Source organism: Ailuropoda melanoleuca, chromosome 8 (assembly GCF_002007445.2).
Source record: "Ailuropoda melanoleuca isolate Jingjing chromosome 8, ASM200744v2, whole genome shotgun sequence".
Taxonomy (NCBI): Eukaryota; Metazoa; Chordata; class Mammalia; order Carnivora; family Ursidae; genus Ailuropoda; species Ailuropoda melanoleuca.
This window is the reverse complement of record NC_048225.1, coordinates 119,434,585-119,451,994: the sequence shown is the minus strand read 5'-3', so window position 1 is coordinate 119,451,994 and position 17,410 is coordinate 119,434,585. Positions and strand designations below refer to the sequence as shown.

The 17,410-nt window shown below is 37.5% G+C and overlaps 1 protein-coding gene, 1 long non-coding RNA gene and 1 other non-coding gene across 4 annotated transcripts in view; 1 reads left to right on the top strand and 2 right to left on the bottom strand.

Moving 5' to 3' along the window:
- The first annotated feature begins 2,136 nt into the window (after positions 1–2,136).
- On the top strand, positions 2,137–2,588 carry LOC117803469. The gene is made up of 2 exons (XR_004627391.1): positions 2,137–2,200; positions 2,494–2,588. It is a non-coding gene; the product is annotated as an uncharacterized LOC117803469 (long non-coding RNA).
- Positions 2,589–2,610: 22 nt separating this feature from the next.
- The window catches only part of BROX (BRO1 domain and CAAX motif containing), a 19,874-nt gene continuing 5,074 nt past the window's right edge, over positions 2,611–17,410 (bottom strand). For both annotated transcript variants that reach the window (XM_002914179.4, XM_011218049.3), the window contains exons 3-13: positions 16,563–16,669; positions 15,897–15,993; positions 12,357–12,452; positions 11,194–11,266; positions 9,548–9,653; positions 8,781–8,870; positions 7,331–7,416; positions 6,298–6,379; positions 5,831–5,981; positions 4,780–4,939; positions 2,611–3,512 (exon numbers count right to left, since the gene is read on the bottom strand). In XM_002914179.4, the coding sequence (XP_002914225.1) occupies positions 3,429–3,512; positions 4,780–4,939; positions 5,831–5,981; positions 6,298–6,379; positions 7,331–7,416; positions 8,781–8,870; positions 9,548–9,653; positions 11,194–11,266; positions 12,357–12,452; positions 15,897–15,993; positions 16,563–16,669 (1,132 nt within the window). In that variant the 3' untranslated portion in view covers positions 2,611–3,428. The remainder of the gene's footprint in view (positions 3,513–4,779; positions 4,940–5,830; positions 5,982–6,297; positions 6,380–7,330; positions 7,417–8,780; positions 8,871–9,547; positions 9,654–11,193; positions 11,267–12,356; positions 12,453–15,896; positions 15,994–16,562; positions 16,670–17,410) is intronic.
- LOC117803593 lies at positions 13,735–13,837 on the bottom strand. Its single transcript, XR_004627537.1, has one exon. It is a non-coding gene; the product is annotated as a U6 spliceosomal RNA (small nuclear RNA).

Sequence of the window (17,410 nt, the reverse complement as noted above, 5' to 3'; positions counted from 1 at the left end):
TCAGTGCAGAGTCTGCTTCTCCCTCTCCCTCTGCTCCTCTCCCCGACTTGTGCTCTAATAAAATCTTTAAAAATAAAATTAAAATGTAAATTCTAAGCGAATGACTCAAATTATCAAGTCTTTAGACACAAAATTATGCTAACCCAAATGGCATTGCAAGTTTTTTAAGATTTTATTTGAGAGAGAGCACAATGGGGGGGAGGGGGATAGCAGAGAGAGAGGAACTGGACTCCCCACTGAGCAGGGAGCCTGCCGCGGGGATCTATCCTGATCCCAGGGCCCTGGGATCATGACCTGAGCAGATGGCAGTCACTTAACTGAGTGAACCACCCAGACGCCCACAAATTTATTTTTATATACACATTAAGAGATTAAAAATGCGGTATTTTCTAAAGCACTCTGGAAAGTAAGATTTTTGAATGGGGTTTTATGTCTCAGTACATTTCTATAGCACCGAAAATGCCACCTCAAGTTTCCAAAGCACAGTTTAGTACAGAGGGCTCTCTAGCCGTTTCCCACAGAACACACCACTGCGTCGCACTGGATAACACGAGTGAGGCAGACACAGGCCAACGGAAATCCTACTTTGAGCTTCAGAGGTGTAAGCACCAATAAACATAAATAGAAACCAGAAAGGTCAAGGAGTGTTGGATCTTTGATGAACCCCTGTGGCGTGAAACAACTGACGCACGTGTGTCTGTCATCGGAAAACGTTCCTGGGAAGAATTAGGGTTTTTGTGTTGTGTTAATGGTTACTGGTTTAATAGATCTAAAAATATTTGTCAAAAACCAAAATCCCAATGAAATTGTTAAGTAAAATCACTTTTATTTTCATAGATAATTCATTATACAAACAGCACTTTTAGCAGAGTATTTAGTGTCATTATCTAGCTTAAACTATGAAACTATGCATAGTTAACACAAAGTTACATCCCTCTACAGCCTTCATGCAACTGCTTTACAACTGTTAGCTTCTAAAAATTTCCAACACCATTTTAGAGAATATGATAAATAATAAGGGATTCTAGTCACAAAGTGTCACTTGTGCTGAGTCAACACGATATTTATTACTTGCTCATGTCGAAGTTGCCAATTAATGATTTAAAGTAATACCAGTATTTCCTGCATTTTACAGAAGCACTGACTGTATGACATGTTTTCATTCCATATATGGTAGTATGATTCACAAAATGTCAATGTGAAAATTTAGTTAACTAGGTTAAGCACTGGTACCCAAGATAAGGTAGGTCCTACAGGCCAAGAGCAACAAGTTGGCATCAAGCAGTGCTTCAAGTGTTGTCAGTAAACGGCATACGGCAAACCAATGATTCTGTAGTAGCACACGAAATACATGAAATTTAATTAAAGTATTTTTTCTATACACAGCAAAATAAAATTAAATGTCTGTCCGGTTATTACTCCACTTATTAGAATCTGCAGCTTCAAACATTAAACGTTATACAGTGAGGGGTAATTAGCATTTCCACATATTTTAAAAAAACCCTCACTGATTCTATGTATTTTCAAGAGTGAAAACTATAATGTAAGTAATCATTTGTTTGAACACAATATTGATTCAGATAGGCATAATCTCTTCTTTTAGTAACCTCTATACCCAACATGGGGCTCGAACTCACGACCCTGAGATCAAGAGTTGTATGTCCTGCCAACTGAGCCAGCTAGGCGCCCCTATTTATTCTTCATAATGAAATGTTTATTACTATTTTAACACTTTATGCAGATTTACTTATTGCTGTGTGGATTCAATAGTTTATCTAAGTGTTCAGCAGAGGGCCTGGCACTAGTAAGCTCCCAATACACACTATTATTATTTCTATATTAAGTGAACCAATCCGTCACTTACGTTAGGAAAATTAGCTAACACCCCAAAGAATAATCAAAAGATACACCTACAGATGTGTGACTTTTGTTAAAGTATTACGCATCCACTATTTCCTAGGTTTGTGTATATGCTAAACTGTTTCAAATATTATAAGCTATTTGTATACCGTATGCTTGCTCTTTAAGTTTTTGTTATGGCCTTTGGCCCAAAGCAATACAATCTGGATAGGACGTGTGTATTAGAAAACCATATAGAAACAATGCACACTGAAGTTAGGTAACAAAGGCGTTTTACCATAACTACTGTCGCCAAAATGTTGAGTTACCAGTGTAATTCAGGAGAGCCTATCTTGTTTAGGTTTAAAGTTTCTTCTTTACATCATGCAATATCTCACTTCTGCAAAAAAATCTTTATCCGGTGTTAAGAGCTGTTACAAAGTCCTGTCCTCTAAGTAAAAAAACCCATTAGGAAAGGTACTTGTAAAAATCACTAGGTTTATTGAGACTGAAATAAAGTGCAGGACTACCAGAATAGGAGTATGTGCCTTTTTTTTTTTTTAAGATTTNAAATCACTAGGTTTATTGAGACTGAAATAAAGTGCAGGACTACCAGAATAGGAGTATGTGCCTTTTTTTTTTTTTTAAGNTTAGGTTTAAAGTTTCTTCTTTACATCATGCAATATCTCACTTCTGCAAAAAAATCTTTATCCGGTGTTAAGAGCTGTTACAAAGTCCTGTCCTCTAAGTAAAAAAACCCATTAGGAAAGGTACTTGTAAAAATCACTAGGTTTATTGAGACTGAAATAAAGTGCAGGACTACCAGAATAGGAGTATGTGCCTTTTTTTTTTTTTAAGATTTATTTATTTATTTGAGTTATCTCTATGTCCAACATGGGGCTTGAACTCAGAACCCCGAGATCAAGAGTCACATGCTCCCCTCACTGAGCCAGCCAGGTGCCCCTGGAGTAAATTCTTAAATGGTCTCAAAATACCTATAAACACTGATTTTTGAACAAATTATAGCTTCTGACATATGTAAGGGATTTGTTATGAAGATTTTCTGACCTTCAACAATAAATGGCTTTTCTACCAGAAAGACAGGAGACTCTGAACATAACAAGTCTGTGTGACAACACAATGGTGAAGGGGAAACAACTCTCGGTTAAAAACGAACTCTTGTCATTCTTCTGGCATCAAATAAGAGAAAGGAAAATAAACTTTTTTGCATGTGAAGATAGAAAAACAGATCTGAAACCACATGATTCGAGCCTATAATATATTAACCAGAAACTTATGACTACCCAGAGTTCGGAGACAAAAACCAACAACCAAATATGCCCTTCAGAGACACAATAAAATCTTTTACATGTTGTCCTGATTAAAAAGGAGTCTGGAAACAAAGCATGAAACATCCCTACTACATTAAAAGTCAAGAACAAATAAACTGAAGGCAGATTCCCTCCGAATGTACGAAATCGTTCTACAGGCTTCAGAGCAAACACTGCAAGAACTAGGAGCGGAAGTTCCATGGTTTGTCGTCTTATCTACTGGTGGAGAAACTCAAAGTGCACACTGATCGGTGTGCATTAGGAGATGGAGCAGCCCGTGTCCTTCTGAGGTTTGATATCTGGTTCTTTGACAGGTTTCACTTCTTCTGGTTTGGGTTTGGTCTAGGGAGAAAAGAAACACAGTGTTAAATACATAAACTAAGATTTGGAAAACAAACACTAGATCTTTTCCACCTTAGACTTTTAAGAGATGCTGTATTCATTATACAATACTGAGATTAACACAGCTCTTCCAGAAGTTATGTACCAATTCAAGACATAACCAGAAAGCAACATTCCAGTGAAGAGGAGACCCTAGACGGGTAGGGAAACGTCAAGCTAATGGTGCTCTTACTCTTTCTGAAGAGGGAGAAACTGAGTGATGAATCTACGCAGGCGGAACTCTTTTTTTTTTTTTTTAATATAGTACTTAACTAGAAAATAGAGCTTTTTTTTTTTTTTTTTAAGATTTTATTTATTTATTTGACAGAGATAGAGACAGCCAGCGAGAGGGGGGACACAAGCAGGGGAGTGGGAGAGGAAGATGCAGGCTCATAGCAGAGGAGCCTGATGTGGGGCTCGATCCCATAACGCTGGGATCACGCCCTGAGCTGAAGGCAGACGCTTAACCGCTGTGCCACCCAGGCGCCCCGCAGGCGGAACTCTTAAGTGTGAAAATACCTCATGGTAGTAACAGGCTACCTCCTGCAGCATTATTTTAGAGGCTGAACAGGATGAAAAGATAGTCATTTTAAGTAGTAATGGTTTTAGAATGGGTAGGAAATTATATTTAAAAAATTATATTATGAAATTACATAAAAACATTTCAAGGAAAGAGCTATGGCTGCAAATTAATTCCCATTCCTTTTATTCAGAACCCTACTCTTTTGGCAAACAAGCCTCAAATTTTCCACTTAATCTACTATTTGATTTAGTACACCTAGATGTACTTAGATATAAATGAATAAAAGCAGTCTTATTTTACCCCTGGATGACTTCATGGAATGTTGAAATGAGATCAAATCTTTAAATACCCTGCAGTATGCTAAATCAAAAACAAAGTATTGCTATAGCAATATAAACACGGACAAGCCACGCGTTTGAGACCTCTTCTCCCACACTATTCTTCAAGGAGGCTCGATAAACTACAGAAAGGCAAGATAACTGTGTTTGAAAACAACCTCAATTACATAGAAAATCAAAAGATAATGAAGGCCTAGAGATCTTATCTCTGAGAGAGTTCGACAACACACATTACAACAAACACGGCAGTCAATTTAACATTCAGACAAATGTACAGATTTACTAAGTAGAGAAAAATATCAAAATGCTCATTCTGAATTCTCCTTTTGAACTTCTGTGAACAAACGGTAGAAAGCCAATCTCGTACACTGTCATCCTTGGGTCTCTTCGTGAGATCAAACGCGGCCAGTGTGTCTGGTGTCCAGTGCGCACTTGTAGGAGGAAATTCAAAAGGTACAGGCTCTACGAGACCGTAATTTGCTTTGAGTTCCAGTTGTGGAGCTTCTGTTGGAATTTTCTGAAAGTAACTGCAAAAAGCAATTTAAACAGCAATTCATTCACTCGTCAATGGCTTGAGTGTCTACTATGTTCAAGGCCCTGTGCGAAAGAAAGACAATTTAATCATGAATAAGACCAGATTTTCCTGCCTCGTGTAGCTTGCATGCGTAGACGAAACAGGAGAACTTGTCGACAACAGAGCATCGGACTCAAGCTGTAATAGATGTTGTACACCGTGAGAACACGAAACAGGGGCAACTAACCCCAATGCTGGGGGGCGGGGGTGGTTCAGGAACGCTTTCCCAAAAGAAGCGATGGAAGTTATACTAGGCGTGTTTAAAGCAAGTAAAAGAGCTCAGTGTGACCAGATGCAGAATAAAAGGGAAGAACACAGAGATAAAAGCGGGGACAAAATTGATTCTCCCAACCTACACAGGTGATGATCTACAGTTCGAACAGTGCTGACTAAACAATGGAAAACTGCTTGATAGGACTAGGCAGGATTGACAGAAAATCCATTTCCCTGCTTTACAAGCAGCTGCAACCAGAGTGAGATGAATATGCGAAGGGAGGAGAGAAGCTGTATATAACATATGAGGAAGAAACAGCAGGGAGGCAAAGTTAAGAGAAAATTAAGACACTATAAGCGAGCTATATGTTAATAACTTACGTTTAATTTTAAAATCTGCTTTTATATATCATCATCAGAAGCAGAATAAAGTCAGGTCCAACACAAGGGCACATTATTACCAATTTAAAGAGAAAATTAGAGTTAAACTTAAATGCAATCTGACATAAAATCTTGGGGGTAGAGACTAAAAGAAACTGAGATTACGGACACAATATAAATATTTAAACATTATAATTATAAATACATATACTGTATTAATGTTACTAAAATAATACCGAGCTGTACCCACATAAATCCATTTTCTCTCTGACATTTCTCTAGGGTATTCTTCACAAGATTTCCAAGTTTCCTAAAGAATAAGTGTCCTGAAGGTTTGACCGTTGGTCCAGGTCCTTTGGTTTCTCCATATTCTTTGCACAATGCTTCTGCCTTTGCATAAACTGCATGTGAAAGAGATATAAAATCATTTGATTATAATTATTGACTGTACTAAAAAGGCATTGAATCAGAGATAACAGGAACTTTTCGGCTCCTTACCTAATATGACAACAATACCAGTAACAGTGTAATGGGAAAGGGGGTATTTTCTCCAGATTTTTTTGGCTTTTGAAACTTTGTTTCTCTCTGTCCAATTCCCTCACTCGATCCTATTCTCTTTCATGAACTCAGCCAAAATCTCTTTTAACTGCTTACTTCCTTTTACGATAAAACATTTGTTTTCAAAAAGGGAGTTAATATTCTGGCAGGAATACTTACATTTTTCTGCTTCTTGGAGAGACCTGATTGCTTCACCACATTTATCACTAGCCAACAAAGTCTGACCGTGGTAACAGTAAGCCTGATAAAGAAACAAATTTTTATTCATTCTCTCTGCAAATGCTGCGTTCTGCTATCATTGTTTTACATATGCATCAGATGAATGAGCGCCTTTGTCCGCTGCTGAAAGTATCAATGCAACCCCTTACACTTCTTTACTTGAATAAGCTTCCCCCAATCTCTGTTAGTATAAAAAATGGGATTATGTCAAGTTTTGAGCCAAACTAACCTTCTAACTATGGGCTAGGAGCAAAAAATATTTCTGAATAATGAAATCTGTTTTTACAATTTGGGCATAGCAGATAAAGGAGGGGAAACTGCGGCGCTAAAGCAGAGGGAGAGGGAGGGAGGATTCTAAGGCTAATGACTAAACAGTTGTCAAGAGAAATGTTATCAGCCTGTAGTACATGCTCACTCTTTAAAGGCAGGGACTGTAAATGGTCCAACACTGTATGCCTGAAAACAGATTTTTCAGGTATAAGAAATAAAATATCAACCTGGATCCAAAAAAGGTGTTTGATTATCTCTCACATGATATTCTAACCAAAATACAAGTAAGTTTGTTTGGTGGGTGTAAGAGACTGATAAGTAACTTCTCAAAGAGTGCTTATTAATGGTTCTGTGCAGATCCAGGTGACATATTGAGTGGTAAGCCTTACGATCAGAATCAGTAAATACCTTTTTCAATGTACGAGATGAAAAGAGAGGATTCTGGATAAGCAGGTGGAAGATTCCAGCCTAAAAGTCGGTGTCGCTCAAACAGTAATTCCACTGCTATAACCCAGTTCCACAATTCTACATCATCTCCTTCCACCCACTTCAGCTCACAATGGCGGCACTGTCCCTGAACACTTACTGAGAGCTGTCTGTTACTGTAAAACGCAGGTTAAGAGTCTGGCAAGATGACAGACCTAGCGCTCAAGGGGCTGGAAAGACAGTAATTTACATTGTTTTTCAGGTTATAAATACTTACATAAGCTGCGTAGAAACACATTTTCAAGTGAAGATATTTTCTCCATTTAGCAGAATATGCAGGCTCCAAACTGGATAAAGTATGATCTAAAGTTACATTTTAAAAAGCAAAATATAATTTCACCCTGATTCGCTAGAAGACTTTTAGATCATGTGTTCAGATGCTAAAAGCAGAATGCCATTCAAGTCTAAACTCAAGCATTTACATATCTTCCAAAAAAAACTTTGCTTTAAAGTATTTCCCCATCACTGTATTTTAACTACATAATAAGATTGTTTAAATACCATGGTATGTCTTTTGATGGTTAATGTAACAAAATTAAGATAATGATAAAAGTAGAACTTCAAGAAAACACAAATTACATACTGTTTTACTGTCTGTTCTCTTAAAGCTATATAACATAGCAATGCGTACTGTGGTCACCCAAGTCAGAAACACGGACACTCTCCTCACTGGTCTATCACCACAGCACTGAATCTTGCCTAACACATTTCTCATCTTGCAATTAGAGGGATCTTTCTTAAATTCAAATCCAATCAAGTCAGATTTGCTTCATATCTCTTAATGGATCCCCATTATCTACCAAATAAAAATCAAACTTCTTAGATAGGCTTACAAACCAATGCAGATTTCACACATGCACACTTTCCTAACCTTCTCTCCTATCACTCATCCTGTGTTTCCGCTAAGGCATCTGTTTAAAGGTCCCAGAATGTGCTAAATTCTTTCTTATCTCCGTATGTACTACAGAATGTTCTACTCTTCCCATATGGTAAAGCTTCCTAGCAAACTCGGAACTTCTATTCATGTTTCAAAGAAACGCTCAAACGCCACCTTCCCCTAGACAATCTCCTCTAACATGCCTAGATCCTTTGGTTATTACACTGCTGTAATGACATCTTATTTTACGCTATAATAATGTGCCTATGTGTTTGTTACCTTCCCCAGACTGTAAATCTGTTGCACAGATCTTTGTATAGCTAGCAACTAAAATTGTAATCATCCCATAAATAGAAACAAATCCTTGTTTCCTAAGTGAATGAAAAGAATAATAGGCTCATGAGAAGACCTGAGCTCTAGTCCCAACTTCAAGCCTGCTAACAGTTAAACTACAGGTTAGTTAATTCTCTGGAGTTCAGTATTTAATGACAGCAACTATAAGGTTATTATTAAGTTCACAAAAACTTCAAAACTAAAACACCTGTATGGTTATTACATATAACTGGTTAAGAAGGATTGCTCTGTCCTTTCCATGAAAACTTATGTAGCATATTAACTGAACAGTTCTCGTTCTTTTAAACAAGATAATAAAACAACGCAGACATTATTCCAGTTTTGCAAATGACGAAACAATCTGAGAATCTTGTTGTTTTGCTTGTTCCCTATTAACCCAAGAGTTTAACCTGAAAATCTAAAGACTAAAACTGTCACAAGAGAATTATAAACTCACCAGCTTTCTGATAGAAGTTGGCAGTTTCATACGCCAGCGCTGCAATCAGTCCAGGAGCGTGTTTCAGTTCAATTGCTCGAGCAATTGTTACTATAACCAAAGCACAAGAAAGTGAATGTGTAATTAAGTTTACTTGCATTAATTACAATAAGAAAAGACAGGCCAACAATCTATTTGGAATTTTAATAGTTTGTTAAGAATTTTACACTAAAAGTAAGTTACAGAAATGCAAACATAAACCAAAAACAATGAGCTTGCTGGTTCTGATACTGCTTCTTGAAATCACCAGCCAATTACTAGCTAATCACAAAAAATTACTACTACAAAACAGCATATCAGAGGAAAACAAAGACTTCCAGCGCACCAGAATTTAAAATAAAGAAAAACAAAGAATCTACAGAGTTTCTTAATTGGTTTTACTGGAATCCTCATTTATTTCCTGCCACTGAAAGGTAAAGATTTAAAGGCAAGCCAAACAGTGGAAGAGAAAAAAGAAAGAGCAAGGTAGAGAGGGAAAAGAGGAGATAAAGAATTAATCTGATGTTGTCAGAAATGGCAGGACATCAAAATCCTTCTTAAAAGAGCCATTAAACTGCAAGGCCTTTTCCTGCTAACTATCCATGAAGGCAAATGCTGAAGGTGAAGCTGTTCCTCACTATAAATTTCTCAAATGCAAGACTCAAATCCAGTTAATTCTGATTAAAAAAAAAAATTAGATACCAATAGAAATTTCTTGAAAAAAAAAGATCTTACAATATTTAGGATACCTTCTTGAGCTTCCGCTTGACACTGGACAACATAAGCTTCTAGTAGTCGTGCCTCTAAATCCCTCCCCTTTTCTGCAGGTGTAATAAGCTTTGGGATATGACTTTCCTGAGAAAGAAAGAAAAACAACAAAGAAGTCACATTTTATTTTAACCCAGGTGTCAGAGATGAACAAAATGGAAGTTATGAGACATTCAATTTGGGAATTTATCAGAAATTCAGGGGGTGCCTGGCTGGCTCAGCCAGTAGACCCTCTTGATCTCAGGGGTGTGAGTTCAAGCCCCACCTTGGGTGTAGGATGACTTAAAAATAAAATCTTGGGGTACCTGGGTGGCGCTGTCAGTTAAATGTATGACTTTTGGTTTCAGCTCTGGTTGTGATCTCAGAGATCAAGCCCCTGTCAGGCTCCGTGGCTCAGCATGGAGTCTGCTTGGGTTTCTCTCTACCTCTGCCCCTCCCGTCCCCTGCTCTCTCTCTCTCTCAAATAAATATTAAAAACAGATTAAAAAAATTAAAATTAAAAATAATAAAAGCTTTTTTAAAAGTCTTTAAGAAAAAATCCTAAACAACAAAAAAATTCAGGACACCAAAGTTGTGTAAAAAGGAGTGATACTAAGCTTCTAGAGAACAAAATCTCCCATACACTAAAATTTTTAAAGCTTCTCATATGCATTTGCAAAACTTGATAACATTTGCAAAATAGACAGCTTCGATATGCAAGCTATATTTTCATAGAAAATGTTTGAAACAGGGGCGCCTGGGTGGCTCAGTCGTTAAGCGTCTGCCTTCGGCTCAGGGCGTGACCCCAGGGTCCCGGGATCGAGCCCCACATCGGGCTCCTCTGCTGGGGGCCTGCTTCTTCCTCTCCCACTCCCCCTGCTTGTGTTCTCTTTCTCACTGGCTATCTCTCTGTCAAATAAATAAAATCTTTAAAAAAAAAAAAAAGAAAATGTTTGAAACAGTAACCGAAGTTCTCTTTTGCATGACACCTAGAATTATTCACTCATATTAATAACTGTAGAGTAGAAAGAGGTCTACAATTCTATAGGTAACTCAGGACCACAGGTTTTTAATCACTGTAAAAGCATCTTATTTTATCATGAGAAAATTCATCACTGGCCTCTGGAAGGTGTTTAGTAAATAGCGGTTTAATTAGGATGAGGTGGGGGTAATCTTGATTGCTAAATACATCAGTCTTTCTCCGAATTTCCATCACTGGAAATTTAATATAATTAGTGCATACTGATTGCCCCTCTAGCGTTTTCACGGAGATACAGAGAATACACTCAGAAGTTCAGTTTTGCAGAATCGTGATTTATCCTGGCAACTGCCACAGACAGCAATGAGAAATGGTAAGAACCGTCAATTTTCATACTTCGTTTTCTATCTTTACCAAAGGGATACAAAAAATAACCAGTGAATTACATCTTGAATTTTTTAATTATAAAATTCACTGATGATTTTCTAAAATGAAGACATTTGATATTCTGTAATTGGCTGCAATCATCAATAAAATATTCTACGTAAGAAAAACAACCTATACTAGGATCTTTTTACAAAGTGAAATAATTCCTTCCCCACCCCCCAAAGAAAGAAAAATTATTCAAGAATTAACGCATTAGGAATGTATTTTATTGTTATATTTTACCTTTAAATGTTTAAAAATCCCCGCTGCAATTTTTAGGCTTCGATGGACTTCTTTTGCTTCATCTTCTGTTATGCTTTAACATAGTGGTTACATTAGTTAGAGGATGAATCCTGTTTCTTGTACTAAAACCAACAACTAATGCATTATCATAAAATCAAATTAGTCATTTGTATTTCTCACCACTAGTTTTCTCCCTTTTAAAAAAATCTGACACTTAGAAACAAATGCACATGGAAAATATCCACAGAAGACACTACAAATGAAAAAAAGAGAGACCCTGTCTATAGGTTGGGACAAAGGCTTGTTGCTGGGACTTCCAGATAATCTTCTGTGCATTAAAAAGCGCAAAATGGTCTACACTTAATGTATGCACACACTTAAAAAAAATACATATATAATATTCGCTATTCTACTCTTGTTTTAATCATCTAAGTACTTTAGAGTTAATTTTACATCAGCACACATAATTGAACTTTATTTTATTTATTTTTTTAAGACTTTATTTTTGAGTAATCTCTGCACCCAACGTGGAGCTCAAACTCACAACCCCGAGATCAAGAGTCGCATGCTCCACGGACTGAGCCACTGGGCGCCCCTCCACTTCATGTTTAAATGACTGCATATTCTATGCATGACCAGATGCACCACAGCTGTCAGCTGCCAGGTTCACATTGCTAACGCCCATTTTTACTATTATAAAAATTGCATCTTATCTCATTTCGCAATTCTTGAATCCTTCAAAACATCTTTCACATCTTTGTATTTCTTTTCTCTGAGTTGCCTGTTTATGTCCTTCGCTTATTTTCAAATGATTTGTCCATCTTTTCTTTTCCTTTTCCATTATAAAAACAATCTGTCACATGCATCACAATTTTTTTGACTGTCATTTAACTTTGTTTATGGTACTTTTATGCAGTCAAGTATTCTATTTTTTCCTTTGCTAGGTTTGGGGTATTATTTAGAAAGGCATTCCTCATGACAAGATTAATTTTTTTTCCCCCTTTAACACTGGGCTCCATAATTGATACTTAAAACACTCATACTACAAGGCAACCTTTCACTTTACAGAAGTGTATTTTTTATCAATAGCCCAGACTTAATAGTAAATCTCCATATGTTTGAAAAATAACACATACGTATACAACCCTCCCCTTTAGACTTACTTTTCTTTTCCAGCCAGTCTTGAAGCATATTTGGTATACCATAACGCTACATTAAATCCCATGGAAATTAATTCAAAAACAGCATCCTGCTGGGCACTAGAATTATAAACATGGGCGTCATTAAGTTCTGTCAATTACTGAGACATTGCTATAAGAAGCCCACTGCACATCCAACTCAAAAGTATAAAAAGACTATATGCGAACTGGAAATATGAAGAAAACAGTCCTTGTGTTCAATGACTAAAAATAATGGCCCATAAAAATAAACATAAGAATAGTAGGTTCTCAAAGGTCACTGTACATAGACTAGCTTTAAGAATACAAATTATGGGGACTCAACTCCAGAGAATCAGAAAGTCCAGGAGGGGCCCAGACTCTGTATTTTTAATTAAGTACCCAGTTGATTCTGGAGTGGGTGGTTCTTTTATCAATTTAAAAACAACGGCATTCAGAAGAGAGATTGTTTCAGGCTAGAATGAGTCAAGAAGGTTTAATGGCAGACACAGTCTCTGAGTTATGCCTTGAGAGATGGCCAGGAGAGAGGCAGAAGGATACCCCAGGTAAGGGAACGATGCTGTTAAAGCACAAGAAAAGCATTTTTTTCTGCGAGTAGTGACCCAACTAGCATGATGCAGCACAGAGTTTGTAGAAAGAAATCGAGGTCAAAAAGCCAAGCTGACGTGAAACTGGTAGACTTTGACTGCCAAGCTAGTCAGTACGTGTACCACAAAGAAAAAGGTCTTACACACATCTTACTTGTTTTCTTCAGATTCTATTACTAGATATGACACCAAGAGGATGACAAGAACTTATGTAGCAAATAAGGTAATACTAATTTTTAATTATCCCTGTTTTGATAAGAACCTGAAAATTTTTTTTATATATTATCTCATTTATCTGAAATGATGAAGAGAACAGAAGTAATATCCTTATTTTATACACATAATACAGAAAAATTACCCAAAGGGAAGAAACTAGAATCATGGTCCCACTTTGTATTTTTTAAAGATTTTATTTATTTGAGAGAGAGGGTATGGGCAGGCACACACATTTGCGGGGGGAGGGGCAGGGGAGAGGGAAGGAGAATCTCAAGCAGACTCCCTGCTGAGCGGTGGAGCCCAAAGCAGGGCTTGATTTCATGACCCTGAGATCACAACCTGAGCCAAAATCAAGAGCTGGATGCTAACTGACTAAGCCACCCAGGTGCCCCTCCACTCTGCATTTTTTATTTAACTGCTGCCTCATAAAAGGAATGGAGACAGGGAAACTTTTTAGACTAAAAAAAGGAGGGGTGTTATAAAACACTCACAATTCAAAGATAACTTACATACTATCATGTTTAATATGTTATAATACACAAAAATATGAGTTATGTATTTTATTAATGGAATGCTTCACAAATTTGTGTGTCATCCTACCAAAAGGGGCCCTGCTAATCTCTCTACTGTTCCAATTTTAGTAATGTGCTGCCCAAGCGAGCACTGAACAAACTTAAAACGTTTTACCTCACTGAAAAAAACTGTAACACATAGTTTAAAAGTTTATTCTTGGGATGCCTGGTGGCTCAGGAAGTTAAGCATCTGCCTTCGGCTCTGGTCATGATCCCAGGGTCCTAGGATCGAGCCCGACATCAGGCTCCTTGCTCAGCGGGGAGCCTGCTTCTCCCCCTGCTTTGTGCGTGCTCTCTGACAAATACATAAACAAAATCTTTAAAAAAAAAAAAAAAAGTTTATTCTTTTCAGCATTGAGAACTTTCAAATGAATTACAACTGGTAATCTGGTAGGCATATCTAATTTATAAGTTTAGCTTTAAATAATAAGATAGTTTTGCTAATTTATATAAAGTCTCATTAACTGTCTCCCTTCTTATCCTTCATTTATTTCAGTCTGCCTTGTTCCCAAACACTCCATTTCTACTGTACCACATCTTAGAAGTCAGAACATATATAGCTGAAAAAACATTTTTCAGAACAGATATATTCACAGCATACTTTCTACTGAATAAACAGCAATCAAAGATAAAGCAACTTAAAAATCTCAGATGTAGAGAATACTGGGTATCATTCCTTAAGGCCTTCATCACCTAATTTTTCACTGTCTCATAAAATTCGTGGAAAAAAGCTGTCACAAGGAATCAAAATCTGGCATGGTGGGGAAAAGTGCCAAATGTATGTAATGCAAAACATTTTAGAATCCGCCAATGTTTTGTTATGTAATAACGACAGAGGTTTGACTCTAAAAAATGTCTTTTTGAAGAAAAACATTCTTCAATTTTAGAAGTACAAAGGGGTCACGTGAAGAAAAACATAAAACAAGGACTTGGAAAACTAGTATCCCAGAATATTAAAACTTGGAAAGAATCCACAGTCCCCCAACTTACTACCAAATTTATGAATTCTATATACAATATTGCCAAGGAAGGAAGGAAACTAACAATTTACTAAATATCTATTACACACCTGGCATTACTTGAGTCACTTACCATAAATTTGCCTATTTTGTTCCTCACACAAGCCCTGTATCTATAACCCCAACCCAGAGTTGAAGCAGGTGTTCACACAGAGACCTGAGATTGCACCTGAATATGTAGGAATCCAAAGTCCACTCTTTCCACTGCAATGCCTGCCTTGGGTCTCTCAGCAAGCTCCACTTCTTTCCCTTCTGACTTTATACAACTTTTTACAGCAAACTGAGATCTGGATACATGGTCATTTAAATAATACAATGGTGTTTAAAAAAAAATTCAATAAAAATTTAGCACCATTATGATGTTTCCTGTTGTAACTAGACCTCTTCTGATTAGTTTCAAGTGAGTGATTAAAGTTCTGAGGAGAAATTTTTTTTTTTTTAAAGGTTTTATTTATTTATTCGACAGAGATAGAGACAGCCAGTGAGAGAGGGAACACAAGCAGCAAGAGTGGGAGAGGAAGAAGCAGGCTCATAGCGGAGGAGCCTGATGTGGGGCTCGATCCCATAACACCGGGATCACGCCCTGAGCCGAAGGCAGATGCTTAACCGCTGTGCCACCCAGGCGCCCCTGAGGAGAAATTTTTTTAAAAGAGCATAGTGAAGAGAAATTAGAAAGAAAATAAAACTATGACTCAAAAAAGTATGGAGCTGGGATGGAACTGGGGACAAAGAGAAAGAGACTGACCAAAGACATCTGAACTATCCATCAGAAAAGAAAACTAGGTGAAAAACAAAATTTTGCTCTCCTCGAAGGCAGGCAAAGACTAAAAGATAGATTTGGATTCCAAATTCCCAAACTGTTCTTTGTGTGTGTTAAAGCCAAGAGTGTTTAAGTCTGGTTAACATTTGTATTGATTATCTCAAAAACAGATTTGGTCCAAGAGAAATAAATTATATTTTTCTTAATAGAATGTATTAAGAGTTTAGGTCAAATTTGTTTAACTAATTACCTAATACGAGAAAATGCTGATCGGATCTATGTTCTGTTTCTTCAAATACAGAGGCCACGGGTTAACCACTGGCTAACTAGTTATAAAAATGGCTTCCATTTAGTACTGTTAGCTTGCTTACCTTGGAACCTGTCCTTGTAATGTATCAGTCCACTTGAAATTTTGAATATATCGTAACTTGCTTTCTTGGGTAGATTCATCCAATGAATTTATGAAACCTGTAAAAAGGTAGAACATTTCAGTTTTAGAAGAAATAACAGGAATTCTGTTTAGAAATTTTTTCAGATGGGGCGCCTGGGTGGCACAGCAGTTAAGCGTCTGCCTTCAGCTCAGGGCGTGATCCCGGCGTTGTGGGATCGAGCCCCACATCAGGTTCCTCTGCTATGAGCCTGCTTCTTCCTCTCCCATTCCCCCTGCTTGTGTTCCCTCTCTCGCTGGCTGTCTCTATCTCTGTCAAATTAATAAATAAAATCTTTTAAAAAAAAAAAAGAAATTTTTTCAGATAATGACTTATCCAGATACCTGAAGAAAACTCTAGCCCCCCTCTCCCCTTCTATACCTCATACCTTCTTCTAAGGTAACATAATATGAAATATGGACCCACTCAATTTTCAAAATGTTAGAAGGACCAATACCACCCTGACATTCTCAAGTTTCTGAAACTCAAATATATCAAAGAATACAGACTAGAAGACTAAACTATTCAAATCTGTAAAGTCTAAGAATTAAATGTGAATTTCTGCAAAGCTGTTTTTTAAAAACTCTGAAGTGCCCACAAATAACTAACCTTGTAAAAGTGAAAAATAGGAATCTGATGCATTCTTCATCATTTCTGGATTACAGCTCAAATCGGTGAAGAGTTCAAGCAGTCGTGCTCTGGATGATCTCAAGTCACTTATATGAGACAGAAACAGTAAAATTAAGTAAGGTGCATTATGATGAATCTATGTAAAAGTGGCTTAAAAGTTTCCATTGTAGGGGTGCCTGGGTGGCGCAGTCGTTGGGCGTCTGCCTTTGGCTCAGGGCGTGATCCCGGCGTTATGGGATCGAGCCCCACATCAGGCTCCTCCGCTCCGCTATGAGCCTGCTTCTTCCTCTCCCACTCCCCTTGCTTGTGTTCCCTCTCTTGCTGGCTGTCTCTATCTCTTCAAATAAATAAAAATAAAATTAAAAAAAAAAGCTTCCATCATAAAAAGCTTTAAAATAACATGGGGCGCCTGGGTGGCACAGCGNAGAAAATAGGAACTTCCAAAGTAAAGACCCTCAGAATTCAAATCTGAGGGTCTTTGTCTCAAGCCAATCTGTGACCTCCACCAACGGAGCTGAGATGAGAGGAAAGTTCTGGTTGACCCTGTTGAACTTGGACTAAACACACTGTTGACCTTTTTCCCCTGCACATGAGAGTGAACACCCAGATTAACACCTTGGGCTTTTAGCTCATATAACACACATAAAGCGGTAGAGAGATAATGAATCCAAAGAAAGAACAAACTGGTCTTTGAAGAATCTGGAAAGAAATTAAAACCTTTGCTGGAGGGGCGCCTGGGTGGCGCAGTTGTTAGGTGTCTGCCTTCGGCTCAGGGCGTGATCCCAGCGTTATGGGATCGAGCCCCACATCAGGCTCCTCTGCTATGA